Here is a 17,742-nt window from a genome sequence, read left to right as displayed (position 1 = left end):
AATCGTCATCATCATTAAGGGTAGTTGTCTATATCTCTTCTCCATTCCTTGCTACCTATAAGAAATAATCACTTCTTTGTTGTTTTGTATTATTATTCTTTAAAGTCAAATCACCATCTTGTACAGCACTAAAGATTTTAAAATTTGGTTCCAAATCTTCATCAATTTGCATAACACTAGCAACATTACCACATCGATAACAATAATTTGGCGCTGACCAAACTGTAACCACATCCTTCTCTTTGAAATGATACCTGAACCCTTCCATTACCAACTGATGAGCTCTAGCAATCAATTGTAAATTATTTATATGATTAAATTCACGAGACACTTTGGATCCAAATAACCAACCGGCACCACGAGGTGACACTGCCCAAGTATCAACATTATCCGGATCTGACCATACCAAATCACAAAATCCACCTTCATGAGGCACTTCTTGTGCACGAGACAAGACTCTAATTTGATCCAACATTCTAATTTCCGGTGATAATCCACCATGAACACAGAGTATTTTGCCATCAATTATGGCAGCCAATGTAAGGAAATCAAAAACTTGACAACAATATTTCCAAACGGTAGTGGATCCATACTTGGTTAAACATTCTTCATAAAACCCATAAACTTGAGTGATTTGTCTTGTTTCATGATTACCTCTAACCATAGTTATACGATGAGGGTACTTTACCTTTAAAACCATGAGTAAAGTGAAAGTTTCCAATGAGAAATAACCCCGATCGACATAATCTCCTAAAAATATATAATTTGTTTGATTGTCATCACTAGGTAACCCACCCGAAATTCGGAAAAGTTCCAACAAGTCATGAAATTGTCCATGGATATCACCACAAACAGTGACTGGAGATTGGACTGGTTGAATGTTTGATTCTTCCATTAGTAACTCCTTGACTAGTTCACATAGTTGTTTCATATCTGATTCTGATAAAGCAACACAGTTTTTAATCTGTTCAAGCCATTGATCTGGACCTCGCTCACCCATAGTTGTGTAGTGATGGTGTATATAACGTGATATGTATTAAAGTGGACGGGTAGTTACTTCTTCCTTTTAAATTGCTTTGGCCAGAAAAGGGATGGGGAACAGATGGGCAAAGGAAGAAAAAATTTAGGGACTAAGTTCCTCTCTTTGCTTATGCAATAGCTTTATTGATAAGATAAATAGCAGTAGTGTTCTCCTTTTGGTTTGCCTTTGCAAAGAGGTTTGTTGTGGTGAATTTTTGATTCTCTCTCATTTCGTTGTTGAATGCGTTACATCCTTACTGCAATATAAAATAAAATAAAGTGTTTTCATGAAATTTTTTTTTTTCACAATTCTTCTTAACCCATCCAAGACTCCAACAATGATCATGCAGAGAGTTATATATACTGGTAAGTCCATAGCTCAGACTACTCGTTTTCTAGGGACTACTGCTACTACTACACGCAGATTGGCCGCTGCTAAACCTGCATCATCAGAATCTCCTGAATCCACTGAAGCTCCCAACTTTGACCAATTCAAAAGTAAGGAATCATGGAGAGAATCATATGCACCAGGATCATCAGCACAAGCTGATTTAACTGAAAACTTGTCCAAAATTACACAGAATATTGCCAGTGGAGAACCACCTATACGTATAGCTCAATCATTACAAAAGAAATTCAGAGTAGGATCCACATACAATCCATTTGATTTCAGTATGAATAGATTAAGAATGGAAAGAAAACAAGCTCAAGCTCAACAACGTCAATTGGAAGATCCTTTCGACCGTTGTGGTATTGATCCAAGAAATTTGTACTTGATGCCCGAAGTATTATCACAATTTTTAACTTCAACTGGTCAAATTTTACCAAGACAAACGACTGGATGTAGTGCTGCTAATCAAAAGAAATTGACTGCTGCTATCAAGACTGCTAGAAATTTGGGATTGTTGTCAACTGTACATAAACATTATCGTTTCTTACCAACAAGGAATTTATAGACAAGTGGGTAGTTAGTTTCATATGTAAATAGAATTGGTGATCATTTTGGAAATATCACTAGACTTACTAATTTACTGTTTATATCATCTAAATTGTAACAAATTGTGGTGTGCCTAAGGTCTTGACCAATTGAAAAGCCGTATATGGTACATTTTGGTAAATTGTGCACTACCTTCCAATTTATTCGCAGTCACTCACCTCTCCTTCCACTGTCACTCCATTTAAAGCGCCCAAACTGAACAAAAAAAAAAAAACTAATATATATATATACTCCAATTGCCATTACAATTAAACTAACCACATATTCAAACCACCCAATTGACATCAAAATGTTATCAAGAGTTATCAAATCATCATCTGCTTCTGCTACCGCTTCAGTTAGATTCTTCTCCACTTCAAGAATTGCTTTGATTGAGTCAGGAAGCAACATTGGAAAAGATTCATTCCATGAAAAAGAAAGAGCTCAAGAAAATGTTTACATCAAGAAACAAGAGGAAGCTCAATTAAAGAAATTGAAAGAAGAATTGGAGAAGCAAAAAAAGACTATCGAAAATTTAGAAGAAGAGTTGAAGGAACACAGAAAGAAGAATTAAAGTTGAATCAAGTGTTTTATAGGATAAATCGAAATATAACGGATTCTCTCTTTCATTTCATTCTCTCTTTTGTGAATGTAGTGTAGACTCTCTTTAAACCGGTTCTCTTTTTTTTTTTTTTTTTTAACCTAAGATATTTGATATTACAAGCTGGCTATTATATCTAGCACCTGGCTCATAGAGTTTCCGCTCAGTTAACTCAAAAAATTGAGTTCACCTGTACGACACGAGAGTGAAAAAGATATGGCTCGGATTATTCCCTTATTGATGATTGAGCGATTGATTTTCTTGTCTGTTAAAAAATTGGAGGGGATATATCGAGTTATTTTGTGGTTGACTACATTTAAATGGTAGAAAAGTGTGGTTTCTTTTGCTGTCTCCCAAATGGAGTTTGCAGTTCATGGTGGTGATTACCGATTGATTTTCATGTAACAGGTTGCATTTGCATTTGCATTAAAAAGTGACTTTACTTTCAACTATACCCGAGATATTATTAATCAATGCGGAAGTGCTTGTATTTACCCAACGGTCATTCATATTTTTAGTTGTGGCTTGTGTGCATTCAATTACAAACTCCTCGTTCACTCCTATTTACTTTAGTCATAGTTGAAAGCCTTCAAGCGAGAGACTTCTCCATATATTACTTCAGTATACTTAATCAGTTTGGAGAGTTGGACTCCTGTTGTAATTTTCATCAATTGGTTATTTTTTTGCAACCATAATCTATCAAATATTTAAACTTCTATAAAAACTTACTATTAGTTTACAAACAAAATGCTCCTTAAACAATATAATACAAAGTAATGTTAGTCAAGTTTCGGAATTAATGGAAGCTTGCTTCCGTTTCTTTTGTATGCGGGTATTAGATAACAAAGAAATGGAAAATCTGCAAATTGCAAAAAAAAAAGAGTTTGATTTCCGTTTTGTTGCTTTGGATTACACAGAGCAGACAAAATAGCAAAGAGCAAAGAGCAAACGAGGGGAGTGATGACTGTGTTAGTTAGTGACACAGTTTGTTGGATTGATATATAAACGTTTTGTTGTTTCAAAAGCATTGTGTAGAGAAAAACGACAATATAAAACAAAAGGAAAATTGCTTCATCTCCTCAAAGTAATAAAGACGGAGTTTAAGGAGTTTGGATGCAGAAATTATTAAAGACAATCTAAAAAACCGTTAAAAAGTTGAAAACAATTTGCTACTCATTACCTTAACATAGTAAAAAAGTCAATATATATATACTCTAAACATCCTCTCCTCTCTTTCTTACATACTCACTACTTTAGCACAGCTTTCGGTACATTAGAAGCTTTGATAAAAATTAAGGTTTATCCTGCATAGACACGTTATTACCTAAAATAGAAATTAAACTATTTACACATATAAAAATACATCCAAACATACATACAATTATATCTAACACAATCATTTATATACAGGAAACACATAAGGCACAAACAAAGAAACAAAAGAATAGAAATTACTTAACCAGAAAAACCACCACATAGAGAACACACACCATCTACTACTGTCTTTTCTAGGATAACCATACAAGCCATAAGTATATACCCATAATTCTCACTATGGTGCTCAACATCTTTCAAAAGAGAGAAATAGATCCTGCAACAGCAACTACAATAGCAAATTCAACACACGATGAGTTGCAAAATACAATAAATTATTCTAACCAGCAGCAGCAAACATCGGTGAGACCAAGAGCTGATTATACGACGTTATTACCATTACCAAGACTTCAAAACTCACCACCGCCAGTAACAAAAGAACCACAACCTCAAAAGAGTAGCTCTTGTTTTCCATCAAATGCAAGCAGAAGAAGAACTTATATTTCAAATCGTATAAATCTACCATCAGCTAATAAAAGTGGGTCTACCAGCCCACCAACAAAGAGTACTAGCAAAATACCCGTTATTTCAGAATCTACCGAACACTGTACTCCTAATCCACCCACTAACACACCTGCAAACAACGCAATACATGCAAGTACAGCAACTACCAACTCTTCTCACAACAATACGCCAACTCATTCCCCAGATCTTGCAAATAAATCCAATCTCAAAAGAGGTGCATCTCCAAAGGAGTCAGAAATTGCAAAAAAGACGCAAATTAGTAATGAAGTACTTAATCAACGTCGAGCTCGTAGAATGAGAGCAAGATCCAAGCCCAGTGCAACAAAAGTCACGACTAGGAGACAGCAGGAACGACGCAACTCGATTGCATCAAGGGAATCAAGAGAATCTGGAGAACAGAAGAGGAGGGTACCAGGATCAAGTGAGTCACTTTCATCCCAGAGCAAGGCATCATCTGGTCATGAGTCTGCAAAATTGACCAAACAGCAGCAACAAATGCGGTCAATGATTGAACAGGAGCACAAGAGAAATAATATGCACTCAAGTCGACCAGTGCATAGTGACCAAACACCCAAGCCTAGATTCAGCTTACCATATCCCGTGAATGATGAAATTATCAGTATCATAATCACCGATGAGGTTGATGAGCCAGAAGAAAGTACACAACGGCAGATTTCTGAAGTAGCTCAGACCACATTTCCTCAATTGCTGATTGAGGAAGAGGAAACAGAGTTTCCAGCTGGGTTTGAACCAATAAGCAATACCCGTAATTTTAGAGTTGGAAACATACCAACAAGTTATACCTATTCCACAACACATTCGCCTATTATGGAAGAAGAGACTGGCACTCCACGGGAAAGTCAACGATCTGAATTTAACCCCATAACTCCAAGAAATCACAGAAACGAAGTCCACAATGATACCCTACAATTATTAACAGGTGGACTGGAATCGTCAAGCCATAGCACATCGCAACAACACCTTCGTCCCCTGCCCATGCAGCCAACTGCATCTGAACAATCTACTGACCGCCCAACTACAGATGACTTTGTCATTAGTGGAACAGAAGCTGTGGCTTGTATCTTGGAGAGAACTGGTAGTACTGCTCAAGGTAGTAGGCGAGGCCAAAGATATCAGGAAATGAGACGTAGACAACAAAGAGGTCACACGCGACCTTCTCCAGAAGAACCTATTCAACAGCAGACGAGTCTGGGCAGTAATGGTGCAGCTCGTACCATCAACAATGATCATCATTCACTCAACACCAACTCCAACGCTAATACTTCCCCCTCTTTACAGCAACACCTAACATCTTTATCTCGCCACTCAACAATTGAAGATACCAGAGCACGCATAATTGCCCGATTGAATCAACGTATAGATCCATCAATGTATCCTACTACCACCAATTCTCATCACAATCAAGAAGAAGAAGCACCACCACCATTGGATGAATATGCTCATTTACATCGTGACCCACCATCAACACCACCATATCGTGAACGTCTTCACAAGAAAGTTGATTTAATCTCCTTTGACCCACGTTATGTTACACCAGTTTTACGAATCAACAAAAAGTTGATTAGAACACCAACTAATTTACGTAAAACAATTCGTAAATTGATTCAGCTAAAGATTGTCCCTGAAGAGATTGATTTATGGAAAATTGATCGTATTGATGATGGACAATTTTATCACGTTTTACCACAATTGTTGAATGGTGAAGATACGCAAGAGGAAATTAGAGCCATGAGTGATGCTGTACGTGTGGCTCGTGAACGTACTGAATTGGAGTTTGAACAAGAGATTCAACGAGCTATTGCAATTTCAATGGAGGAGCAAACTCAACGACAATTGTTTCATGGGTTTAGGTATAATGGGCCAAGAAGAGGACAACAAGAAGAAGGTGCTATGGGAGCACAAGAGCAAGAGCAAGAAGAGGAGGAGGAGGAGGACTACGACGATGCTAGTGGATCTACTGAAGACACAAGTGCAATCAATGATGTATTTATTAATGTTGATGATGCATTGAGAGTCTGGCAAGAGCAAAGAAATGATGACCACTATTTCCAGCCACATATCATGCCTGGTTCATTCGACTATTTGTTGCCTGCGCGTGCAAATTCATCCGCTTCTTCATACATGACTGCGGTGTAAAGTATCTGCTACAAGGTGTTCTTAATAGTAATTGTTTAGTATTCAATAATTTTCATTAATTCATAATAGAAGTAAAACAACATATCCGTTAAACTGGTTGCGTTTTCAAGTCACTTAGACTATGATTCAATCCAAAGCTTCTCTTCATTCCCAGTACACTATTCTGCTGATTATCGACATTCGCTCTAGCCCTCAGCATCGATGACGATGACGATGAAGGGCGTTTAACCACTGTTCCATAACGTCTCAATTCATCTAATCCAGATGACTTGTTACTGCGAATGCTTTTATGTGTTGAAATTGATCCAATGGCCGATTTACTCATTGGAACAGTGGCTGAAGCGTATGATACAGTGTCCTCTTCATCTTCCTGTTCCGTCTCATCCTCGTCCTCTTCTGATGAATGATACTCTAACATTTCAGCAAGCATGGACCTCCGATTGAGGACAGTGGTGGTGAATTCTTGATCTTGAGGATCAACCAAAATGTCGCCATGTTCATTTTCAGTTGATGTAGTGGTGGAGAATGTAGTGGTTGAGATTATATCGTCTTGTGAGTATACCGAAGATGAAGAAACAACATCATCATCAACTGGACTACCAGCGTGAGTCAGATCTTCCCCAGTGTTGCTTGTGTTCCTTTTGGTCTTAGTTGTATTTACCAATGAAGAGTTGCGATCAAGCTTCCCCGATGCATTCTCATGACCATCTTCTGTCTCACCTCCAAGTTCAGCATCACGACGAGCACGTTCAAAAATCAAATTGATTACATCACTAGTTTCCTTCGTCACCATGTACTGTTCAAATTGGTTAATTTCCTGTCTCAACTGGATTCGATTGAAGAGGACACGTAAGAGATAACCTCTCCATAATTCAGTAATCTTTTCCTTATCGTACTCATCATCATCACCGTGGTTGTGCCGCTGATTCAGATATTGCCCCGACATATAGCTAGTATCTAGATGTGGCGGAGGTGCTGGAGGTGGTGCTTGACTAGTAGTAACCGAAAGTGAAGAAGCCGCAGGATCAAATTCACTAGTTCCAATTTGAGGTGAAGGAAACTCCTCAACTTCATTTGCAGCTCTTATTGATTGTATATTTGATACCCCTGCATCTCTAGCACCTTTCAACTCTCTTGCTCTCGCACCAATTTCTTCCTGTCTTTGACCATGTTTCATTTCTGATTGGTACAAGTACCTAGATTCCTGCTGATTAATATAGTTTGATAAATGCTTGTATTTACCGGTACGTTCATCAGCAATCTCTTCCGGTGTGAGTAGTTGCCTACTTTTAAATTGAGAAACATTCTGCTGCTGTTGCTGCTGCTGTCCTTGCTCAGGTGGTAATAGACCAGCACCAGCATACCGCTTCAACTCATCATTCATTGGAACTCGTTCAACTGTCTTAACCTTGCCCAATTGTGGATTATTAATTGGCGACGAAATTTGAAGTTTACCACCACTACCTCTACCAAGGCTTTTATTTTTCGGGTCCAACGAATGAGCAGGTGGTACTGTAACGGATGCTAATCGTTTCAAATCTTGATTTTGTGGGTTTTCCCGAACTTTACGCACCAATGATTTGGACTTTGTTAAATTGGTTGGTTTTTGAGACGTCGCTCTTGATAAGCCACCACCAGCTGCTTTCCTGCGCATACTAACTTGTCTCTTTCTTGATGATGCTTTGAAATTGTAGAATTTGAATTTAGTCCAAAATTGACGAATTTTCAACTGTAAGCGATACCACCAGCTACCCTTTTTGGTCTTGATGGCATTTTTCCTGGTTAAACTTGTACTTGATCGGATAGATGAGCTGGTGCCAGTGCCTGTACCACCATTGCTCGATACACCCGAGGATCCTCCAACTCTATTTCCCATATTTCTCGGAACATTATTCATAAGCAATGACGAAGTAATTGAAGATGTGGGACTCTTGTATAAACGAACTGTGCTCGTTCGATTGACTTTCAGTCTGGTACTCCTATGGTTATGCTTGTTCTTGTTGAATAGGGACTTAGTCTTGCTTAAACCAGTGTTTATTCTACCACCAACTCGACGATTAATCAACAATGCCTCTGGTTCTTGTCTAGTTGAAAAGATAGTTGCCTGTGAGCCCATGGACTCGGATACATCATCTCTAATGGACGACAATCGAGTTTGATTTACAGGTGGACGCGTGTTGATAAAGTTGGCAAAATTGTAGTTATTTTGCTCTTGGTCCAACATGGTTTCACGCTCATTCCCACTGCTTTCCCCAGCCAGTCCTCTATTGTCCCTCAGATTCGATTTCAAACTCGATGAAACCATTGATAAATTATCCAAGCGTTGAGAAATATGGGGGTTTTGCTGGTCAATAATAAACTGGGAGAATCGTTTAGGTACCTGGTTATACCCGTCATCAAATCCATCAATAGGGCTTAGTGGTACACCATCATTACTGCGTCTTGGTTGCTTTTGTTGTCTTGATGCTGATCCAGACCCCGAGCTATTTTGTTGTTTATTAGGACTCGTGTTTGGTGTGAATTTCTTTGATCCACTTCCACTTTGATTATGGGCTACATGACTTTGACTGTTGGAGCTAGGGGAATTCACCATTTCATCCAAGTTATAGTATGGATATTGTCCAATTGCTGCTGCACTAACAGATTCGCTAGATGTTGATTCAACTTCGAGTCGTTTTAGGGAATCTTGAGTCATTTCATGTGGTTGTTGAAGGAGTATATCGGTTGATCTTGTTTGCAGATGGTCCAGCGAATTTGTGGAGCTGCGATGCGCTGTGGCTTGTCTTGCTGGTGAATGATGTGATTCATCAGTGAATGGGTTCTGTGTAGCTTGATCTGATGGGTTATTTCCCGTGGGGGTTGAAGTTTGACGGATTGCCATCTCTTTGATATACGATTTGTTAGTATTGTGGACTGTGTTTGATAAAAGGACAGTGAATGATAACTCAAATCAGATAGATCAATGATGAAAAGAAGAGAGAAGGAGTTAGTTATGTGATCCACTGAATCTCATTGTTAGGCATCGCATGTAAAGTATATAATATTGAAACTAAAACCAGTTGATCATAGAAAAAAAGATGGCTGGCTGAAATCAAACCACAAAATCAAAACTTCCAGCAAAACAAACTCAGCTCACATCAGAGAATCACATTCGACTTACATCATACTACAATATAATCCATATGAATAAACAAAAAACAATATGATATAAACTTGTACTACAATAATAGCGTAAAATGAACCACCTCTAAGCTATTCCATTCTAAACTTTTTTTATTATTCATTTCTCCCTTAAACTTTTGATGGAGCTAAACCAACAGCATTCTTTTTCAAATCATAGATTGAATAGTACCTTCTTAAAAATGCATCACCAATAATAGCCAAATCACCAATTGGTTTAGGGAAGTCCATTGGTGTAAATACTGAAATACATGAACCGCCAACTTCCAAAATATAGTCATATGCAGTTAAAGTGAAATTGTAACCTGAGAAGGTTAAAGTCAAATCCGGCAATTCATCTCTCTTGGCACAATCAACTTGATATTGGCCAGACCAGGACTTGGTGGCACCAATCTTGGCATTGATAATTTCAGCCAAAGTTGAAGGTAAAGTAATCAAGGAAGTACCGGTATCAATAGCAGCACCAGTCTTGGTCAATTCAGCGTATTCATCTCCTAAACCAATACCTTCAAATGAAACTTCCCAATAAGCCTTTCTTCTAACAGGTAACCAAGTAACTTTACCTTGGAAAAGTGATTCATCATATCCACCAAAAGTAGCAACACCTCCATTTTCTTCATCCTTATTTGTATCTCCTAAATAGAAACCAAATTGTGGAGAGTCAAGTAAACCTTGATTAATTGCGTTATAAATTGGTGGGACAATACCATTTACTGAAATGGTATCATAAGCTAAACCCAAAATACCATCAAACTTACCAAATGCAAAAGCCAAGCCTGGTTCAGAAGTAGCTTCGGCAAAATCTTGCTTGGGGATAACCAAGTCACCAATACTAACAGTATCTTGAGAAATATAACCCTCCATTGAACCTGAACCGTATTGAATAGAAAATTCGGATCCATTGGCTTTATAAGTAGAAGATGCATCATGATCATATTTTGAATGTAAAAAGCAAGCTAATGAAGAACAATCTTGAGATGGGACCCATAAATTAGACGAGCCAGTATCCAAAATAACTTTAAATGTTTGGCCTGGAGTACCAATTTGAATTTCAGTAAAGTATTGAGCATTCAAATAATTGGTCAATGGTGCTTCAAATTTGCCATCTTTACCTTCTGGAGTAACAAATGGAATATCAGCAGGGTGGGGTTTTCTATGGCCACCACGGCCCCCACCTGACAAAATTTGTTGAGCATCAAAAGCTTGTGGATTGCCGTTGGCTTTATTGAATAGGTTCAAATACTTGTTAGCCAAGGCATTAGTGTATTCTTGAAACTTAGTAGCATCTAAAGTTTCTTCATTTGACAACTTATTCAACTTGATCGAGTGGGTCTTGGCCTCAACAGGAGTAGTAGTCAATGCCAAAAGTGTAGTGGCAACAGTAGTTAATACCGATAAGGATAATTGCATTGTAGAAATTGAGTGGCAATAATTGTAAATATGTCTAGCAAGAAAAAAGAAACCAGAAGAAACAGACGAAGGAGGTTTTTATCTAAAAAAATATCAGAAATCAAAAATTGTGGTGTTTCTTTTTGATAGAATGGATGGGATATGTGATATCTAAATTGATTGATTTCTATTGAAGGTGTGATGAGTTTCCGATGTGTTGCTTTTGTGGGTGGAAAGAAGAAAGAAAGGTGGTTGTTTTTGAGGAAAGAATGGTTAATTATTTTGTTATGTAATGACTATGACTACTGTTGATAGCAAAGTAACATTTTATGTAATACATTATGTAATACAATGCAACATTATTACATAATCACCGAATTTGGCAAATTAATGATCGTTTTTGGATTTAATCCTGTATATAAAGCAAGTAGTGAATATACACGACCTTTTTCAAAAATCTTTGCAACCAAAATGACAAAACAATCAATAAACTATTCACTGCAAGGATGATCAATCGACCTGTTAACTAGAAACCTAAATTGGTTGTAAAAGGTAATTAGTACAGCCCTGGACTGGATTATGAGGCGGAAATGAGCGTGTTGGATTCCAATTAGCAGTATATAGTAGTGAATCATGAAAGGGGGAAGGTAGCAAGTAGCGATTTTTCAATCGTGAAAAGCAGGTCCGAAAATGAGGAAGCTATAGGAGTGTTGGTGCACAAGACAAATATAATAGATTGATTTCCCATGAGTATTGTCCCATGATCCAAGAGTGTGAGAAGCGCGATGATTTCCTTGTCAAGCTTACCTGTTGAGGTATTGGAAGAAGTTTTCCTTCATCTCAACCAACACTACACGTTAACGTTAGCTCCACTACACTCCAGATTTTACTGCATTGCCAAACCCAAATTGTACCGGAACATATATGTTTATCCACCATGGTCATTATGCGACGAACTGAAGGAACGAACTGATTCGTATGAAACTTTTCACATTTCGAAAAATCTCAACAACCGCAAAAGCGAGCGGTATACAATAATATCATCCCATACGCTTGATAGGTACTTAGCAAAAATGGATAGGACACAAGAGATTTATCATTTGGGATTGTACGCTCACAATGTGACGATGATTGATTGCGTACTCAGGCACTTTGCAACAATTCGATATTTCGAGCTAGTAGCACTTTATAGGTGGGAAATTTGCAAGAAATATGTTTTGTCTTTGCAGTCATATCTTGACCTTTACTATTGTGGAATGATTTTCAATACTCCGCTTTATGAATTGGGGCCCCTGCTGCCACCGCATGAGAATGTCAAGCTGATTAAAATTTCTGACGCCTATTGTCGTAACAATCCAGAGTATCCTTCTTGGCTTCAAAATGTGAGTGAGCTAACAATATACGTATATGATAGTGAAGAATACAAGCAATGCCGATTTCGTATGAGGTTGCAAGTGTTGGAAGTGTTGCAAAGTTATTTCAAGAACAAATCTGGTATCAATTTTCCCCTAAGTGATGTTTTCGAGACTCGTTACCTTCGTGAGCTAACTATAGATGGAGATATCAATATAGGTGCCATTTTTACTTGTGAGGACTTGGAAAACGTGTTTCCAAAGTTAGTTCAATTGTGTTTGCGAGTCTACGGTAAAAACTACGCACCCTCTGCGCTTCGGTACTTGAAAAGATTCACGCATGGCAAGTTGAAATCTCTAATTATATCAAGTGAAAATACTCTGGAATGTGATGCAAGGGATGTATGTGAACTATGTACGCGATATCCCAATAGTTGTATCAATTGGTGGGGTCCGCAATGGAGTTCTCTCCGTCTGCGGTTTACTCACAAACTCATTGTCCTCAGTCCCAGCCTTCCATTGGGCGTAATTGGCTACCATGTTTATGATACAAGCGATGGAGATATAACAAATTTCACACATGCTGTTACTAGTGATACTTCCAAAGAGGTTTTGGAAGTAAAGTTCCAACGATGGTATACACGGGCACAACTATTCAAGATATACCACAACTATATAATTTGAATTATCGGTATAGATAATGGTACTGAGATGCTCCTCAGATCGGGACGTTACTTGCCCACTTTGATACATGTGAACAATTTTGCGTCAAAAAGGCGGTTCGAAAATGATCTAAGACATTTTAGCCATGGTAAACTATTATCTCTTGTGTCAACCCGCGCAAATGCTGAGTGTGGTGCTAGGGCCGTATGTGGTTTGACCTCCAGGTACCCCAGAAGTTGCATTAACTGGTGGACGGAGGAGCCAGTAAATGGTTCAATGTTACCCACACACAATATGAAAGTCTTGAGTCCCAATCTCCCATATGGTACCAATGGGTATCATTTCCACTGCAATGAAGATTTCAAATTTAAACATAGTGTTATAACAGGCACTGGAGAGGTGGTGAAAGTGAATTTCAAAAAGTGGTATACAAATGATGAATTATACACCATATACATGAAATCCGCGTGGCCTCTGGTATTTAGAGATAGAGTTGAGAAAGGTTGCACAAATTACTATACTAGTCCTTACTGGTAGCTGGTGGCATATGAAAGGAACAGAATAAACAAGTCTCTAACCTCATACATTCCATGGAGGAGTTCAGCAGCTTTATGGCTCTTCACTACATCGGTACTAACATTAATTAAACGTTACACGAAACATTTAAGGCGTACTTGACCGGCCTATATGGAAAACCTTCCATGCGACAACTAGAGGGAGAAAGTGAACAACTTTTTCTTCATAAATGACTTAAAATATGTGTTCCCCGTCTCCTAAATGGGCAATGTAATGAAAATCTGACTTCGAAATGATTGCGGCTTAAGTTATCGATGTATGTGGAATAGCAGCATTCATTAGTGCAAACCTAGCGCATACGTAACAAACTGTGTATAGACTTCAGAATCTTTGATTCCATCAAACTGTGTAGAAATGGGAGTTGAAAATACTGGATGTTATACAGCATCATTCCAAAGTGACTGTGTATGTCTTACACAGGGTGCGAAGTTCTTATATTAGCATAACCCATTGGTGACATCAAAGGGAAAAGTTACACAAACCTTTTTTTCTGTGCTTCTATTGTGCCGTATCGGGTTCTCTGAGTTAATGTTATATCTATTTAGTATGAAGTCCTCGGAACTTAGTTTACTAAAGTAAATATATTTATTAAAATGTAGAGTTGTTATAAAAAGAGTGTTGTAAAAGTCTGAAAGACTTTTGTCGAAAAGTCGACGAATATAAACCTTGTCTAGAATTTCATGTGTGGAATTTCATGTTCACGTTCAGGTATGACCGCTTAAGCTGTGTTCATAATTCCTTATGTAGAAACGCTTAAAAGCGATTTCATACAATTGCATCGACGAGCTACGGAAAGAGAAACCACAAAGCAAAAAATGAAAATTTTAACGTTGTTACCCTAGTTCCCCATATACAAAAAACATTTTGCAAGTTAATTCGGATTAATGACTTCACATGAGATGCATATTATACTGCGTTAATCACATGCAAGAACGACTACACAAGTCTCACTACCATCGTTGATGAAATGCACTTTTGCAATGAACAATTTAGCGCCGAAAAGCCAGTTCAAAAATGAGGAAACTATAGGAGAGATAAGAAAATTATAAATAATTGGTCGATTTCCGTGAGTGTTGTCCTATTGAACCAAGAGTGTGAGAAGCGCGATGATTTCCTTGTCAAGTTTACCTGTTGAGGTATTGGAAGAAGTTTTCCTTCATCTCAACCAACACTACACCTTAACGTTAGCTCCACTACATTCCAGATTTTACTGCATTGCCAAACCCAAATTGTACAGGAACATATATGTTTATTCACCATGGTCAATATACGACAAACTGAAGGAACATCGGAATGAAACTTTTCACATTTCGAAAAATCTCAACAACCTTAAGAGCCAGCGGTACACAATAATATCATCCGATACGCTTGAAAGGTATTTAGCAAGAATGGACAGGACGCAAGAAATTCATCACTTTGAATTGTATGTTTATAATGTGACGATGATTGATTGCATACTCAGGCACTTTGCAACAATTCGATATTTCGAGCTAGTAGCACTTTATAAGTCGGAAAATTGCAAGAAATATGTTTTGCCTTTGCAGTCATATCTTGACCTTTACTATCGAGGAATGATTTTCAATACTCCGCTTTATAAATTTGTGCGGCTGCTGTCACCGCATGAGAATGTCAAGCTGATTAAAATTTCCGACGCCTATTGTCGTAACAATCCGGAGTATCCTTCTTGGCTTCAAAATGTGAGTGAGCTAACAATATACGTATATGATAGTGAAGAATACAAGCAATGCAGATTTCCTATGAGGTTGCAAGTGTTGGAAGTGTTGCAAAGTTATTTCAAGAACAAATCTGGTATCAATTTTCCCCTAAGTGATGTTTTCGAGACTCGTTACCTTCGTGAGCTAACTATAGATGGAGATATCAATATAGGTGCCATTTTTACTTGTGAGGACTTGGAGAACGTGTTTCCAAAGTTAGTCCAATTGTGTTTGCGAGTCTACGGTAAAAACTACGCACCCTCTGCGCTTCGGCAATTGAAAAGATTCACGCATGGCAAGTTGAGATCTCTAATTATATCAAGTGAAAATACTCTGGAATGTGATGCAAGGGATGTATGTGAACTATGTACGCGATATCCTAATAGTTGTATCAATTGGTGGGGTCCGCAATGGAGTTCTTTCCGTGTGCTGTTTACTCACAAACTCATTGTCCTCAGTCCCAACCTTCCATTTGGCGTAATTGGCTACCATATTTATGATACAAGCGATGGGGCTTTAACAAATTTTACACATGCTGTTACTAGTGATACTTCCAAAGAGGTTTTGGAAGTAAAGTTCCAAAGATGGTATACACTGGCTGAATTATTCAAGATATACAACTACTATGTAATATGAATTATCGGTATACATAATGGTACTGAGATGCTCCTTTACTTGCGCACTTTGGTGTCGAAAATGTGGTTCGAAAATGATCTAAGACATTTAAGCCATGGTAAACTATTATCTCTTGTGTCAACCCACACCAATGCTGAGTGTGATGCTAAGGCTATATGTGATTTGACCCCCAGGTACCCCAGAAGTTGCATTAACTGGTGGACGGAGGAGCCAGTAAATAGTTCAATGTTACACACACACAATATGAAAGTCTTGAGTCCCAATCTCCCATATGGTACCATCGGGTATCATTTCCACTGCAATGAAGTTTTCAAATTTAAACATAGTGTTATGAGAGGTGGTGAAAGTGAATTTCAAAAAGTGGTATACAAATGAGGAATTATACACCATATATATGAAGTCTGCGTGGCCTCTGTTGTTATTGAGGACTTTTGATAATAGTAGGAGATGAAAATGGCTAGGATGTGAAGACTTTAAAGTTAATGAAACATGATGATGTGAGATATAAGATAACAGTGGTATGTGTTTGTATTGACTGATTATGAGATGGCGAAGATATAATGAATGTGAATAGTATGAACAGTAGTGGATGAGTGCTCGAAAAATATTGTTATGTTAACTACTTTACTAAGTTTTGCCTTGTGTAGGTTGTTTAGATAATTTAGGTTAGAAAGTGTTGCGAAAAGTTATTTTGAGTATGTTCGTACGGTGCTGGAGCAAAATTAGTACGGTGAAAATTAATGTCCGTACAAAAAAGTGGTACGGTGCCCGTATAAAAATCAAAAAAAAAAATCGACGTAGTATCTTGTTGGAAGGAATCAACTTGAGCAGTAACAGGTGGAACAGCAGAAGAGGGAGTAGAAGCAGATTCAGGAATAAACTCAGGAGCAATAGAGTTAGATGAGGACATTGTTGATAAATAGCTTTATGAGCAACTTGAATAAAATGTATTTGTTAGTTTAAGTGTAGTAAATTACTTGATTATATAAAAATAGAACTATAAAAATAAGGGGGAAAGACCCACCTTTATACTTCAAGACTCTAAAAAGATAAGCACCTTTCAGGTTGGGAATCGTTTTCCGTAACTCTTATCAGTTCGGTACGTGAATCGGGATACCTATTCCATTTCCTGACAGTATTCGTTTAAATTAGAAGAAGAAAATTTCAAAACTGAAATTTACAATACGGGAATTCAATCCCTATTTTTACTTTTAGGTGAAGCTTCGCACAAAGACTGGTACATAATTGTGGCCTTGCTGGCAACTAGAAAAACCTCTGAAGCTCACCAGACTAAGGATTAAATAAATTCTGATTAGGTAATCATGATAAATAAAACATTCAATATGAGACGAGGTTAGCTTAGGTTATTGTGTAATGTCGTGTCCATTTGTCATGACAAAGAATACTTGAATTACCACACTTCAACATAATCTGCAATAGGCAAGTCCAAAGGTAAAAATTTTTTGTGCCTGTCAGAACCAAAGAGGAAATTATTTTTTAGATCGTGCATAAGAAAAAAAATTTTATATTTCGGCATCGATGTAATAATATAAAGTAAATCGTGCATATTATATATACGACATGCACAAAAATCTATTGTATTAAGCGAGATACAATTATAAATAAAGATTCACTTTA

General features: G+C 37.7%; 8 protein-coding genes across 8 annotated transcripts; 4 read left to right on the top strand and 4 right to left on the bottom strand. All coding sequences in view use genetic code 12, as the record gives it.

Annotated features, from left to right (window-relative positions):
• Positions 1–55: 55 nt before the first annotated feature.
• SIT4 (type 2A-related serine/threonine-protein phosphatase) lies at positions 56–1,000 on the bottom strand (the record flags this gene model as incomplete). The annotated part of the gene is made up of 1 exon (XM_067695156.1): positions 56–1,000. The coding sequence occupies one exon, from the start codon at positions 998–1,000 to the stop codon at positions 56–58; it is 945 nt and encodes a 314-aa protein (XP_067550782.1).
• A 358-nt stretch (positions 1,001–1,358) lies between these two features.
• On the top strand, positions 1,359–1,976 carry I9W82_000757 (mitochondrial 37S ribosomal protein bS18m; the record flags this gene model as incomplete). Its single annotated transcript, XM_067695155.1, has 1 exon — positions 1,359–1,976. The coding sequence occupies one exon, from the start codon at positions 1,359–1,361 to the stop codon at positions 1,974–1,976; it is 618 nt and encodes a 205-aa protein (XP_067550781.1).
• Positions 1,977–2,306: 330 nt separating this feature from the next.
• I9W82_000756 (uncharacterized protein) lies at positions 2,307–2,570 on the top strand (the record flags this gene model as incomplete). The annotated part of the gene is made up of 1 exon (XM_067695154.1): positions 2,307–2,570. One exon carries the CDS (start codon positions 2,307–2,309, stop codon positions 2,568–2,570), a length of 264 nt encoding a protein of 87 aa, XP_067550780.1.
• Positions 2,571–4,151: 1,581 nt separating this feature from the next.
• I9W82_000755 (uncharacterized protein) lies at positions 4,152–6,593 on the top strand (the record flags this gene model as incomplete). The annotated part of the gene is made up of 1 exon (XM_067695153.1): positions 4,152–6,593. One exon carries the CDS (start codon positions 4,152–4,154, stop codon positions 6,591–6,593), a length of 2,442 nt encoding a protein of 813 aa, XP_067550779.1.
• Positions 6,594–6,681: 88 nt separating this feature from the next.
• On the bottom strand, positions 6,682–9,474 carry I9W82_000754 (uncharacterized protein; the record flags this gene model as incomplete). Its single annotated transcript, XM_067695152.1, has 1 exon — positions 6,682–9,474. One exon carries the CDS (start codon positions 9,472–9,474, stop codon positions 6,682–6,684), a length of 2,793 nt encoding a protein of 930 aa, XP_067550778.1.
• Positions 9,475–9,884: 410 nt separating this feature from the next.
• APR1 (proteinase A) lies at positions 9,885–11,183 on the bottom strand (the record flags this gene model as incomplete). The annotated part of the gene is made up of 1 exon (XM_067695151.1): positions 9,885–11,183. The coding sequence occupies one exon, from the start codon at positions 11,181–11,183 to the stop codon at positions 9,885–9,887; it is 1,299 nt and encodes a 432-aa protein (XP_067550777.1).
• Positions 11,184–12,418: 1,235 nt separating this feature from the next.
• I9W82_000752 (uncharacterized protein) lies at positions 12,419–13,062 on the top strand (the record flags this gene model as incomplete). Its single annotated transcript, XM_067695150.1, has 2 exons — positions 12,419–12,916; positions 13,021–13,062. The coding sequence occupies 2 exons, from the start codon at positions 12,419–12,421 to the stop codon at positions 13,060–13,062; spliced, it is 540 nt and encodes a 179-aa protein (XP_067550776.1).
• A 3,703-nt stretch (positions 13,063–16,765) lies between these two features.
• I9W82_000751 (uncharacterized protein) lies at positions 16,766–17,014 on the bottom strand (the record flags this gene model as incomplete). Its single annotated transcript, XM_067695149.1, has 1 exon — positions 16,766–17,014. One exon carries the CDS (start codon positions 17,012–17,014, stop codon positions 16,766–16,768), a length of 249 nt encoding a protein of 82 aa, XP_067550775.1.
• Between the last annotated feature and the right edge of the window lie 728 nt (positions 17,015–17,742).

Source organism: Candida metapsilosis (assembly GCF_017655625.1).
Source record: "Candida metapsilosis strain BP57 chromosome Unknown scaffold1, whole genome shotgun sequence".
Lineage (NCBI taxonomy): Eukaryota > Fungi > Ascomycota > Pichiomycetes > Serinales > Debaryomycetaceae > Lodderomyces > Lodderomyces metapsilosis.
The sequence above is the reverse complement of the archived record's forward strand: the minus strand, read 5'-3'. Positions and strand labels throughout refer to the sequence as shown.